This window comes from Anser cygnoides, chromosome 9 (genome assembly GCF_040182565.1).
Source record: "Anser cygnoides isolate HZ-2024a breed goose chromosome 9, Taihu_goose_T2T_genome, whole genome shotgun sequence".
Lineage (NCBI taxonomy): Eukaryota > Metazoa > Chordata > Aves > Anseriformes > Anatidae > Anser > Anser cygnoides.
Window position 1 is genome coordinate 21868569 of NC_089881.1, and position 14225 is coordinate 21882793.

General features: G+C 53.0%; 1 protein-coding gene across 5 annotated transcripts in view; it reads left to right on the top strand.

Moving 5' to 3' along the window:
* The window catches only part of TNIK (TRAF2 and NCK interacting kinase), a 156934-nt gene that overhangs the window by 17257 nt on the left and 125452 nt on the right, over positions 1-14225 (top strand). For all 5 annotated transcript variants that reach the window (XM_067001986.1, XM_067001987.1, XM_013174723.3 and 2 more), the window contains exon 2: positions 8527-8592. In XM_067001986.1, coding sequence (XP_066858087.1) covers positions 8527-8592 — 66 coding nt within the window. The remainder of the gene's footprint in view (positions 1-8526; positions 8593-14225) is intronic.

The window sequence follows — 14225 nt, forward strand, 5'->3', positions numbered from 1 at the left end:
GCTGAACTGATCCCATAAAGCAGAAAGTGGTGCTTGGATGCACTGAGTGCCACGGCGACTTGTGGAGCAAAACCAGCTCAGACACATGCGAGAGGTCCTTCTGCTTCGCCTCGGCTGAAGCACTGCCGTAGTACACATAGCACGGGAACTACAGTGCAGTCCCTGCTCCCCGCCCCGTTTAGTAATGGGATTTAGAAGAAAAAGCAGCTCCCAGAGCCTACAGGAGCGTTTTACAACACGAGCCACCACGAAATACAAAAGTTTTGCTATGGGAAATACTTTACGACCTGGCAAAAAATTATTGTGAATCATTTCGGCGCGTGCGGATGGTCTGTGGCTGTCAGGCAGCTCTTCTGGCACGCGTCAGGCAGGATCTTGCTTCTCTTGCTGTGGGACCTCGTTCCCCCCAGTTCGAGTGAGGGTCTGTCAAGATCAGACGTTCGGGCTCCCTGGTGAGTCTGGCGTTACTCAACGGAGCCTGTGAAACGTAGGAAAAGGGTGCGAAGCCTTCCTCCCCCTCCCCTGCACCCTGTTAACTCCTCAGTGAGAAAGTTCTTTCTGGATTTGAGGTGTGTGACTTAACATATTCTTGACGTTTCTGATTTTTGTGTAACTTTGCCGTTTTGTCAAGACAATTCTATGACAGACGTGTCCATAATGCGTGTTTGGGGAGCTTGTGGAGCATCGTTGTGTTTTTTACGGTCTGCTGGCTGCATCTTGCAGACTTCAGCAGCTAGCGGGATGCTAAATAATGTGATGTGACTTGCACCCTGCTTTGTCCTTTTTTTGAAACAAAATGGGAGAGACGTTCCCCCATTTTGAGGTCTTCTTCTGACCTCAAGGAAGGAGCAAGGCTGCCTTTCCTTGACGAAGGCAATCGCAGATGTCCGAGCTCGGTGGCCTCCTGTGGAGGCTGCTAGGTCCAGACTCAGAAAGGTGCAGGCTGGCTCCCGAGCTGTCACCCCTGCAGACATCCCCAGGCAAACCCGCAAACAGGACTGGCTGTTGGAAACGCTGAATTTTGGCCTGCCTGCGAGAGAGGGCTCTCTGCTGTTGGTGCTGGGCTTGGCGGTGACCTCGCTTTTCAAACGTGCCTCTAGGAGCGGTGCGTTAAGAGGCTGCAGTTCCTGAAACAGCTGCTCTGGTAAGTAATTAAACCGGCTCCTCTGAGATCCCCCAAACCTTTGACAGCATTTGCTAGTAGGTAGCAATTTCAGCTTGATGCAAACATTCGCTGGCTGAGGTGAGACTCTTTATTTCTCAGAGGGATGAGATCTAAACATTTAGGAATAATATCTTATTGGTCTGAAACTGCAGATGAGTGACTTCCAGTGTGGAGAGTGTCCAGCTGCTGGGCTCTAATTGATGTCTTGCATCCTAAGAAGTGTGGCACAATACTAGCAGTGACTTCAGATCTTCTGGGGACTATAGGTATGATTTATAATTGGCTCTGTAGCTTTTTAGAGACTTTGAGCTTAGCCAGGCCTTTTATATATTGTCCTGCTGAAGTTGCGTGCTTGAATTAGGCATCTGTTGAATTGGTGCCTGTGCTGGGGCCGCATTCATCCGGCGCGGCGCTGAAAACGTCGGGGTTCGTTCAGCAGTGCTGCTTCCGCCCCGCTCTGCACTGATCGACTTGCAGCTCTTCTGCATGAACAGCTTCTGTGAGCCGGAGGGAGGGCTTGTCGTACGGCTGCCAACAATTGTGGAGGCCTTCCCGAGGATCCACAGGACGTGCCGTAAAGGTTTTGAAGTGAGAGAGGATCGGACTTGGTTTAGATTCGGGGAGAGTCAAGCTTCAAATGAAGAGTAAGCGGAAACGCCTTGTGTCAAGGGTCATTGACTATCGCCGTCAACATCTTACCCTGGTAAGACTTAGGGAGGTCAGATGTTGCTTCAAGTCAAAACCCACGGACTGTTGCTTAAGGGACATCAGGTGTGGGTGGAGGCACCTTGTGGCTGGTAACGCATGGCTCTGGCTTTTGTAGGAGTGCAGAAGAGGCTTGGACCCTTCTTGTCTTGGTTGGTGTACATGTGTATCTACCTCATGGGTGGCTTTTTGCTAGACTAGGCTATTGTAGCGTGCCCTCCTGGAGGAAGGTTAACTTCATGCATGTCAGTGTAGTCGTTGTTGTCCCTCAGTAGCATCTGTAGCACAACCTGGGCTGTGGGACCCATTACATACGGTGGTACAAACGCGTTATCTGCTTTGGTACCTCGTTGTTTCCAGGTCTGTACGTGTTCTTAGTGCCCACGTGGTTTGCGTTTAGGGAGGGTGTGCCAACTGGTCGCTTTTCCTTTTGACACAGTAGGAAGGAGAAATCGGGTGAGAAGAACTCTCATTTTGTGTGTGCAAGTGCTAGGCTGTAAGCAGGACATCTGGAAAAGGTCAGTGTATTGTAGCTTCGGTCATTTGGACCCAGTGGAACCACGTGGGACTGGACGGAGGGGTATGTGCGGGTGTGTAGGTGGATTTTTCCTGTTCTTCCTTCAGTAGAGTTGTTGGCTACACTTTTGGCTGGTAGCTACACCTGGGAGAGCTCGTGTGTGGTTTGGGTGGGCAAAGCACGGCGGTGACCCTCAGGGAGGGCTGGAGGGAGCAGCTCCTCGTGGGATGCTGGAGAGGAATGGCTCAGATGGGTTGGTACATGGGCTTCCCTCAGCTGTCAGGTGGAGAAACGCTTCTCCAGTTAATAGCTTAGCCTTCACAACAGTTTTCGTTATAGGAGTGTTGTTTCTTGCCTAACATCTTCACTTGAGATGTGGTGCTGGGTGTTCGGGGGTGAGGGAGGACAAACTGCTTCTTCAAAACGAAAACAAAACCCTCAGCAAGCTCCCTAGTGCTCATCCAAGTAGAGCAGCTTGTATCGCTTGAGTAGGCAGGAGGTAGATGGCATTGATGATGGCTTGTCTTGTGAGTCTCTGGATGGGTGGGCGAAGGAGGGGAAAAGTACCGAAGCTGGGAGAAGACGTGAGATTAGGCAGTCCCAGTGAGCGCTGCATAGCGCCTGGTAGTCCAGCGTGGTTCTGCTTCGTTACTTGGCTTATCACCAAAGCAAAATATCCCCCCAAATACCTGTGCGGCCTGTTGAGGTTTTTTTCACTGCTTTTATTAATGGGTGGGCTTAGGGGTACATCCGCGTGTTGGGAGCGCAATGATTGCAGCTCAAAATGGTAACATCGCCAACCTCTTTCTCTGGAAGTTCCCAGTAACTCAGTATTTTATTGCCTTGGCCTTTGCCTTCCTGCTTTGCTTGCTGTCGTCTGCAGCTATATAAGCAATCCTCTCCTGGCTTCTGCCCATCGTCATATTACTCAGAAGGTTGTTAACTAGAAGAGCCTTGGAGACGGAGACGACTAGTTTATTATTAAAAAGAAACTCTGTCCTCAAGTACTCCTCCAAACCCTCCGTTTTGCTCTAAACTGCATGCCGTTTGGGATAGCTTCCCCAGGGGGATGGGACCTTGTTCTGTCAGATCATACGAGCGCTTCAGTTCCTGCAAAATGAGTGTGGTAATGAGTTTGCAGAGGGAATACCAGTTGACTTCTTAGAGCTTGAGATTTTTCAGGTCCTGTTGTTGGGGAGATGTGCCTGGCTGCCCACAAAGCTTCTGACTTTGCTAACGTGAAGCGTGGCTTCACAGGGCACGGCGCAGCTTGGACGTGTGGTCCTGGGAAATTCAGTCTGTGCAGGTACTCAGTGTGTGAGCAGAAGGCTTGCTCCTTTGTTTCGTACCCTCATTACTCACAGGGATGTTTTGCATAATCAGAAGCACATTAGCCTTATGACAATTTTATGTGTCGAATTGCATTGCTGAAGGGCTTTTCTGTCTCTCCTGCCTTCTTAGGAAGGTCTTTTCTCATACTTTAACTTTATGAGCTTCCTCCCCTGGTTGGGGCTTGGTAGGGTAAGGCGGCTTGATGTTCTCTATGCAGTTGTGTGCAGGTACTGTGTCTTAAAACCACTTGTGCTGAGAGTACTGCTCACCGCAGTCACGCTGAGCTCCGTGGCGTGGGGATACGGCCCTCCTGCACACACTGCTGTGTGCTGTGATGCTGCCATTAGCTTACAAGAGCCGACCACTTGGGCAGGATGACCCTTGGGTATTTCCCAGTGCCAAAATGCCGTCCTGTGACTATGGGGACTCGTCTGAGCAGGGGCACCTGGATGCAGATGGAGCTCACCAGGTGTAGTGTTGAGGACAGCAAGTCAACTGCTCTGTAAACCTGCTTCGGGTTCTTGAAAATGCCCGATCAGTTTAATGGGAACTCCCGGTGAGGCTGTTTTATCAGGGAGCTGTAAGGCAGAGGCTCGTAAAGTCACGGTGTTTGGAAATGTTAGTTGCACGGGCTTTATTCGTAGTGGAGATGAAAAAACCCTCTCTTAGCGCCATGGCGTTGCATCAGCTAACTGGAGCCCGGGGATGCTCGTCGGCTACTAACCCATAATGGTGCATTTCTTTCAGTTACACAGAGCGTTTTTCTTCTCTAGGGTTATAACATTTGCTTAATGACTGGTTATCTCCATGATTTTTGGCTGGAAGTTGTCATTAGCTGCTCAGAATTGGGGGAATAAGTGCACAATGATTACAGAGGCTCTGATCTCTCATTTCCCCTCCTGTGCATTCGCAGCAATAGTGGTTTAATTGGTGTGCCCCTCGGTTCCCCATGAGCATCTCTCCCCTGTCTCCTCACATAACCCTTTCTGCTAAATACCTTCTCGTGTGCTGGAGGGGAGAAAAATTAGGCTCCTGCAAGGAGAAGAGGCGAGCTGGGCATGCAACCCGCAGACAAATGCTTCCATCCTTCCCCTCGTGTTTGTGGGCATCTGCCTGGCCGTGTTTAGGGACAGGTCACGAGCGATCCGCTAACTCTGTCTCTGCCACAGATGAGCACCTGCAGCCCTCAGCCCTTAGCTGGTGTAGCCCTGCACGTGGTCACTGCCGTTTGAAGTCTCCTGGTGGCTCCTGCGCTTCTCGGGCTCGCTGAAACACGGTGGTGCCGGCAGCGGTGCCGTCCTGCGGGGCCTGTGCTGAGCGGAGGCTTTTTAACGAATGTTCCTGCTGTGAGCCCAACTGCTGCTGGCCTCGCGCCGATAAGCCCTTCCGAAAGGATGCGTGTGCTGGTGCTGGAGTTTGGAGGCGTTCCGCTTTATCATCTGTATACAGAAGTCCCCTCTTCTGACAACGCAATGGTTTTAAATATACTGCTTATTGAAACGCAGGGGACGTTTTTCCATGGCATTACTGGAGAAGACTGCTCTTGCCTTGCTCCATGTCTCACACCGTTTTCAGCCACTCAGACTTTGATGCCACTGATTTTCGTGGGCGTTAGGTCAGGAGTGTAAGAATTCCCCCTCGAGCTTCCGCCTGTCCTGGCGCAGCTGCAGCAGTGGGGTCGGATCCTGGCGAGCAGCGCTCGGTGCCGGCCCGTCCTGGCCAGAGGATCCCCGGCTCTGCCCAGCCTTCACCACGGGTGCTGCTACCTAAATATTTCCTTTCCCGCCCCCAGCTGAGCGATCTTGCTGGGCGTTTTGTTGCTCTGGAAGAGCTTGGGGACCAGGCTCTTGCCGTGTGCTGGCAGGAGCACGGGGCCAGGGCAGGCAGCTGGAGCAGCGCGATGCGAGGCAGCCGTTCTCATCTGCAGGGCTTCAAATGAGCCTGCTCCAAAATCAGCCCTGCAGAGCACCCACCCACTGCAATGCCGGCGTGCTGGGGTCCCTGAAACACAGCCCCGAGTCGTGCTCGGCCTTGCCCCTGCCTTTCTGCCCCCTCCTTTGTTCCAGAGCTGGGAGGGGGAAGGAGGGACCAGCTCCTGCTGTCTGTACGCGGCTCTCAGCGGTGCTACGGCAATGCAAACCGTTTTCTGCCTGAAGCTCACGTAGGGCTGAAAATTATTCTTGGGTTTGTCTTAAACGCTGGTTCTCTTCCTCAATTTTAATAAGCGCATCTTCTTCCAGTAGCCCTAAATGATCAGCCACATCATGTCTATCTTTCCCTGTTATTTCTGAGCTGATTTTTTTACTGAAACGTTTAAACCAAATAAAAGAAAGAAGGAATCTATAGCCTTTGTGAGGACAGTGGGAGGAAACAGGCCACGGTACCTCTGCGGGCAGGGGCAGGCAGCCTGGGCAGCGTGAGCAGAGAGCCCCGGGGCCGCTGCCAGCAGCCGCGCAGCGCCCGTATCTGCAGCCCGGGCTATATTTGGTCTGAGATTGCTCCTGCCTGGCCGGGGTTGGTCCCCAGCCAGGCCTCTGCGCCCTGGGTTTCTTTTCCCCGGCTAGGTCCGAAGCCCCCGTGGAGCACGCCACCCCGGTTGCCTGCCTTCCGTGCCCATCCCCTGGGGCTCCGCAGGGGTGGCCGCGTCCCCCAGGTGCCGGGGTCAGCCCCCAGCGGCCCGTAAGGTGCGGAGCTCATCCCCGGGCGTGAGCCAGCTCAGCGGAAAGAAGGATTTCTCCCTGCCCTGTCCTCTGGGTGTGCTTCCTTGGGTGGCTGTTTGCAACGCGCTGCTCCTGGGCACGGGCACAGGCTGTCTGGGAGCAGCGCTGTCCCCCCCAGCGCCCGCTGCGTGGGTGAAAGCCGCGCGAGGAGGAGCAGCAGCAGCAGCAGCAGCAGCAGCAGCGCTGGGAGGAGCGAGCACCCTCCTCTCCCTCTGCGTTCCTGGCGTGTTGCTAGGGCTGCGCTCAAATCCTGCCTGTCCCCGCCAGCAGGAGCTGCGCCGTGGCTCCGCGAGCGGCCCCCGTTACCTTGACAATGCTTCCCCGTGGAAATGCGGGGAAGAAAGAAGCGTGGTGGTGGTGGTGGGGAGGCACGGCTGCCGTGTGCAGCCTGGCTCCGAGGTCCTGCGGCCGTGCTTCAAAGGAGCTGGGAGAAACCTGGCGGAGCTGGGTGGACGAGGGGTGGCCCCGGAGGGCAGCAGGGGGGACTCTTGGGTCTGAGGTTTGGGAAGCGCTCGGGAAACGTGTTAGACAAAATGGTTCTCGTTATCAGAAATGGCCAGCTGCTTCCTTCTCCAAGCCTCCTGATCATCTGCCCTAGGCACAGCTTTCTTCTCTCTTAATCTCCTAGTGAATATTCAAAAATAGATATACTTGTAGCACTTGAAAAGCCTCTTTCAGAGTTGTTTCAGCACTGCAGAGAATAACCCTAAGGAAAGAAATTCAAGAAATAAACAGCAGCTGCTGTCATCCCTCCCCTCCTCCTTACCCAGTTTGTTCAAACTCGGTGCACTGCTTCCCTTTCCCCATCTGCTTTTGGGGAGAGCTGCCCTTGGTCTGCTCTAGGAGGTGGATGGCAGCTTTGGGGTCCATTTTCATTTGGTTTTGCCCATACTGCTTCTCAGGGCTTTCAGCCCTGCAAATCACGAAGCCGCACCGATGGGGAAGATGTATGAAGGCAAGACGTGGTGTTCCTGAGTGTATGGGACATCTCCTGGGCTGGGAGAAAGGCAGCTCAGGCACGTCAGGCTCGGATTAACTTACTTGGGGCGCTACTAGACGTTGAAGCTAGCTTCTCAGCTGCTCACAAAGACCCAGTGTTTGACTTCAGGCCCAGACGTCGTTCTGAGTTGATCCCGGCTTTGTAATGAATGCAACCTCTCTTTCCATAACCTGGCACGGTGACGGAGGGCTTCCCTCGCCTGTCTCCCAAGGGATGCTTCTGAAGGCTGCTCTTCTTCCTCCTGTGGCAGCTAACCCGCCCGGCTGCCTGCTGTCAGACCGCAGGTACCTTTGCTCACTGGGCCTTCGAGTCATTTCGTAGCAGAAGTGATTCAAAACCCCGCAGAGCCTCCGAGTGCCGCCTGCAGCTTGGTGGCTTTTGGTGGCCCAAATGTCCTGTGAGGCCGGGTGAGAAGCAAGCAGGGAGGGAGGACACCCGTGGGTGGGCTGGAGGGGAGCAGAGCCCCGGGCACCGCCACGTGCCCACCTGGTTTGTCGGGGATCGCACGGACCCAGATGGAGCGGTGAGTGTGGGGAGAGGAGGAGGAGCAGAGAAGCATAAATAGAGCTTCTGGACGGGGAAAACCCGGCGAGGGGAGAAAATATCAGCACCGGTTTACTCTCCCCACCCTCCCTCATACCTCGTAGCGAATGTTGGCTTCGGGCAGTGCCGGTGTGTGCTCTGCTACGTGTGCACGTGTGTGACCGCTGCCTCGCCAGTGGGGCGAAGGGGTGTGCAGGGCTTCTGGGTGTGCTTTGGTGCCAGCTGACAGCTCTGTGTGTCCTCTTGTGCTCGTCGGACAGGCCAGAAAGTTAACGGCCAGGATGCGCCAGGCCTCAGGGCGAGCGACACAAACGCTGCTGGGACCTGGCCCTGCGGGGCTGGTGCGGGGCTGGCTCGCCACACGGGGTGGAGTAACGCCCCTGCTCGACATTACTGTGATGCTGCTGATCCCTGGGCTGTTAGAGAGCTTCAAAATGTTCAAAACGTTCTGCCAGAAAAACATCGGTCTCTCTTTATAGAATGCTTATTTTTTGAAGAATTAGAAGTACAGCTTATTAAATGCTTTTTCTTCCTTTTCTCCTAGGATCCTGCAGGAATCTTTGAGCTGGTAGAGCTTGTTGGCAATGGCACGTATGGGCAAGTCTATAAGGTAAGGCTAACGCCGGTGTCTGAAGTGATCCTGGTCGCCTTGGCCGTGTGCTGAACATGGGGCATCCCACTGCACCAGCCTCGTTAGGTTCCGGCAGTGTCAGGCCCGACAAAAACCTCGCTGGGCTTTGGCTTTTTGTCATGTGCTCGAGCTCTGCGCAGCACGTGGAGCTCCTACCATAGCAGTTTGTACTACTTCGGAAGCTGTCGCTAAAAAATGGATTGCTTTCTTTGCCTCTCCCCCCAGTCGCTTTTTAGGGATCCTGTGCTGAGGGAGGGAGCGGGGAGTCTGGGGTTTCACAGATAAATCTCTTCAGAAGAGCTGTGTCATGGTCCAGGAGCCTGCTCAGGCTGGTGCTCTGCCGGGACCGCGGGGCTATGGCACGCAGGCTGGCTGCCGCTTGCTGCTCGGCAGAAACCTGCTGCCGGAGGACAACCGCGGCGCTCAGTGGGTTTGCTTTCAAGCTCCTGCAAACGTCTGGCAGCGGCTCTCCAAATGGGAGCACAAAGGAGACCGTGGAGAACAAAATTATAAACCCGTGAGCTTCTTTCCTGAAACGTTTAAAGTGTCCGTCCTTTGCTAAAGCGCATCGCCTGTCCCGATCACCTCTTGGCATGAGGGAATTCCAGAATTTGTAATCCTGGTGTTTTTTTTTGTTGTGGATGATTCTTGTGGGGTTAGCAGGGGTTGAATTATTTTGGAGTCTGGGCTTATCTGCGCTTAATGTATGCTGTAAACATGTTTCTTGGCAAGTTGCACATGGAATTTGCTGAATATTTCAGGTCTGCTGGCAGATAGTAACCCCACGGGCCCCATTCTCCAAAGATTTGTGTGTGTGGGCACTAGATCTGTATTTACATTGCACTTGTGCGTGTGTGCACACAGAGATCCCGTTTGCCTGTCTTGCCCACGTTCCCGTTTGACAACAGAAAGGAGTATATCCACGTGCTCCGCCTTGGTCAGCGGGAAGGCACAACTCTCGCCTGTCACGCGGTGAAAGGCAGCGAGCTGGCCCTAACGAAGAGAAAAGGGTGCTTAGAAAGCCACCTGTCAGGAGCTATTTGTTCTGATCCTGGTCTCCCCATCCTCCCGCTGCCGCGGGCTAATTCCATCAATTCCACGACAGAAGGATTGAAGTGAACCGCGGGTGAACCGCAACTTCTGGGGTTGAAAACGTGTCAGTTTTTGAACTGGAATAAGTTGAAAACCAAACAAAACAGCCCCCCCTCTAGCCCCCTTCTTACCAAGGCTGTATTCCAGGAGCCTTCCCCTCGGTGCTCGCCCCGGGGCTGTGTTCCCCGCAGGACGGTGGTGGCCGTGGTGCCCTTGTTCGCTCTCGGGCGCGGAGGCCAGCCCCGGGAGCTGGGCTCGGACCTGTTTTTCTTCTCAGCCACTAAAATAATGGCAGAGGGTGACCTAATTTTAACTTAGGCACATTTCTAACAATCAGTGGAAACTATGCACCTTTAATGGCCTTTTGAAAGTGTCATGTTTTTGTGGAAAGCAGAAAAGGGAAATAAACTATCTAATGTTTGCTCTGCTCTCCGCACAGCTCCACTGCGCGTGTTTCCTGTTGCAGTGGTTTGTTTGGTGCCTCGATGTATGATCGTAAAGGGGGGGAGAACCATCCAGAAGCGTTCAGCTGTAGGCTTTTGGGGAGGTAATATATTCTGAACGCTCCCGTGTTTCTTTTTCTCCTTCTTGTACAAAGAAAATCCTCCTTTTCGCTGTTTTTAATGTGCCGGAGCAATCAGATTGTCCCGGTGTGATTCACTCGCTGGCAGTGCCAGGCAGGATGGTGACTGGGAGGGGGAAAGCTGCTGTCCAAACCCAATTAGTAAGTGTTGAGGTAGGAATTCAGGCTAAGGCTGAGTTCAGATTCTCTTAAATTGAAGTCTTGGAGTTGTATCCACTTTATAAACAGAAGAAGACTTTGATAGAAAGCATACATAACTGTTTATGGTGTCCCACCCTAAAACCTAGCACGGAAATAAGATCTCTGCGATTCTTTTCCTCCAGATACCACCGCTGTATTTATCTCTTAAAGCAAAACAAATGGATCGGTTTTCAAGACACTTAGACCTTCTGGCTCCCTTCTAAAAAAACACGTTTGAGGTTGCCCTTACCTAGGAGCAAAAGGTCTCCAAGCAGTCACATCCCCTGGACAGCTCAGAGGTCAACAGCAAGGCTGTTTGGGGTCCCCGGTGCTGGAAGGACCTGGTGTGGAGGTGCACAGCTCAAGGGAGAGGGCGCAGAGCCGTACATCGGTGCGACCCGAAGGCTGGGGAAGCCCTCATCAGGACCCGTCCTTCTGCCCCCCCTCTGGCCGCAACCAGCAGTAACTGCAGAGAGAATGAACGTTCCTTGCTCAGCAAGCTCTTGTGACTAGCTTGGGTTTTATTTTAACGAGAGACCGCGCTGGTGATGGTTTCTCTCTCTAATTGAATTGGAAGCTGTTCTTTATTTTCTAATAATCCTGCATCTAATGGTACGGATTGTGAATTGTCTTTGATAAAGGGCTGAGATCTTGCTAGCTCCAGTGCAAGGCATTGTTGCGCTATGGGATTTTTGTGTTCCTGGGTTTTTTTGAACGCTTAAAAGAAATGGCTAACAGATACACAGTGCTTTGGACTTCAGGGATTAAGCCGTTGCCTTGCTGTTTTTAGCAGGTAGCTGATGACTGGAAACAAAACTGTAAATGCAGAAGTCGCAAAGACTTTTGATAACGCTGTAGAGCATTATTGGAAGTGTGAGGGAAGGCATTTTGCGTTGCAGAATATTATTACTACCGTTCATCTCTGCTTTGCATTAGAGAGCAAGCAAAAAGGCCTTGCATACTGAGCATACTTACACTGCCTGAATAAATCACACCGTCGGGGCTGCAACTGCTGGCATGCCGACCACCACTGACCACGTGAGCTGAAAGGGAAATAACACCAGATTCCTCACAAACACCCTCCCAGCGGGTTGGTGCAAGGCTGGAGGAAGACATTCAGCGGGCTGGTTATCGTGCGCTGAATATGTCACAAAATAAAGCGATCCCCCCATGTTTTTAGGCAGCTGTTTTGGTCACTCCGGGAGTCCCCTGTCAACGTGCAGCAAGGTGGGAGCAAACTCCTGGAGCAAACTTGTGCTCAGCACCACTCGGGTACCCAGCATCACCACGGCAGGGTTCTGATGCCAGTCTTCTCAGCATTAAACCAAAAAATAAAAATCGGTAGGTAGGTCAGATGGTAACCATTAATGTTCTCATCTCACGTATGGTTTTACAGCGTTGAACAGGGAGGTGAATGACGCTAGGACTGCGTACTCCTGCAGCCTCCCAACCCCACCAGGAGGGCGACGGGTGCTAACACCAAGCGTGCTGGCTTTGCTGGGTGCGCTGGGGATGTGGCTCTCCGTTCGCAGCTTTAGGGAGGCTTTTATTTTACAGGGTACAAGATTTTATTTTACAGGGTACAAGATACGGCACTATGGGCTGGCTCCGTAACTGCACAATAACTATTGATTGTTTAATTAGCTGGTAAATGCCACATAATCGCTAAGCCGTTACACAGCCTCCTTCTGCGCTCTCATTCAGGGCGTGTGGGACTCATGGCCAGGGTCCCTGTGCACGCTCCTCCGCTGTCACGGGTGGCAGAAAGCAGCACTGGGGACACCGCGGGGTGCCACCGGCCATCACCTGGCCGCAGGGTGTCCCTGTCCCCGCCAGCCATCGCCGTGCCTTTGAGCACCAACATGGTAGCATCTGCTGGGAGGAAAAGTGTTTTGGAAGCTTAGGTTTGAAGCCCAGTTTTCATCCTGGTTTTTGCTTTCAGGCCCAAGCTAGGTGGCCGTTTGCCCCATATGGGGCAAAAGGATGAGGAAACGCATCCCAAGGTCTTCTGTCAGTTCTTTTATTCATTACCCAACTTGTGTTTGCCAGAACAGATTCATCTGGAGGTGAACCCCCGGTTCGGTCCAGTAGATGAAGATGTTGAGGTTCAGGGGTATGGGAAAGCGAAAGAAGTATTTTGAAATTCAAAAAGCCATGTGTGGCTGCCTCCTGGTGATGGTGTCCCTGAGTCTGCAGATGCCAAAAGAGCTAGGATAACGTGGTCCTGCCCTCCCTGGTGCTGGTTGTGTGCTTCCACGGTACCCAGCGCGTCCCCAGCTCTCTGTGCTCCCTGGGCACTGCTGTGCGTCCCCCTGCTGAATGAGTAGCTGGTGGATATGCTAAAGAAAGGCAAAGATTTTTTTTTTCTCTTCTTCTAAGCTTTTTGGAGGGGAGGTGTAAGAGAAGAACTCACGTGCAGGCTTGCTCCGTGTTCAGCCTGCCCGTGGTCTGGCTCAGCCCTGGTGGGAACAGAGACTCTGCAGGTTCCCAGGTCATTACTAGCAGTTCAAATAATTAGCTTGAGTCGAGAATGACATTAATTGTTTTTAATAATCAGTTGTTTTATTGTCTCTCTTTCTGAAAGACTGATGGTCAATAGTTTGATAATTAATCGCTGTTGCTTCTAGCCCAGTGGAAGAAGTTACCACGCTGCACAAAATTATCGTTTCCTGCGGATTGTTGCTGTAAAGAATTAATCCTAGCCGTGTACACAGCTTTTACGGCTGAGGGCCGACTGCTGGGACTTGCTCGAGAGGCCGTGCTGCACGCACGCAAGCTGCAGGCGCTGCTCCTGGGCTGATTGCTGCCGCTGTCCCCCTCCTCTGGGCGCCCGTCCTGCAGTCCCTGGTGCCCTGCAGCACCGGCACCCGCTGTCCTGGGGAACACAGAGCCCTGAGCTCCCTGCATCTCTGGCCCACAGCAGCCAGCTGTTGGGTTTGAACGGGCTCATTAAGCATTTGCCTTTTCCCACCTTCTCGTAACACCTGGTTCATTTCATTAAACTTGAGCCAGAGGTGTTTGTCTAGCACCGTATCCTTTGCGGTCCCTTTTTGGTTCCAGCCTCTTCTTCAGAGCCTGCTTTTGCTGCATGTGTGTGTGTAGCTGTCCCTTGGCACGCTCTGGTGGTCGCTGCAGATGAGGCAAATGTGTCAGGGTGTCAGCACTCTCTGGCTTGGGTCGTTCCCCAGCTTTCCATATAACAACTTGGGGCCTGCTCCATAGGGCTGAAACGGGAAAACTCCTTGCCTGTGCCTTGCTCGGAAAGCAGAGCAGATAAAGCAGGAAGGATCAGATGTGCCCCATCCAGGGCTCTTCTTTCCCTCGTATCAAGGCGGTTTTGGCGTGGCTGGGACCCTTCACACCCGTGTCCAGGTACGGGGTCACCCCGGGGGACGCCCGCCCCACGAGGCAGCTCTGCACCCTCAAGGTCACACAAGGGCTGTGTGACTGAGCATACGGCTGACAAGCTGCTGTATAATCCTTCCGTACCACAAGCATGGCATTACGTAGTGAGCCGTTGCTTCTGCTGGGATGGCTGCTTGTGTCGGGGAGCCCGACGGGGTCACCCCTTCTTATGGGGCCACCGGCTTGCGGGATGGTTTTTGTGCTTCAGTCGGTTCTTACTGGGCTGCGGGAAGGGGCTGGGCTGGCACGCTGATACGTGGTAACGCATGCCGGCTTTATCAGAGGGTGAAAAACAGTGACCTTGATTTATCAGCTTCCCTGTGATGTCGGATTATCTTTGGAAGAAAATGTC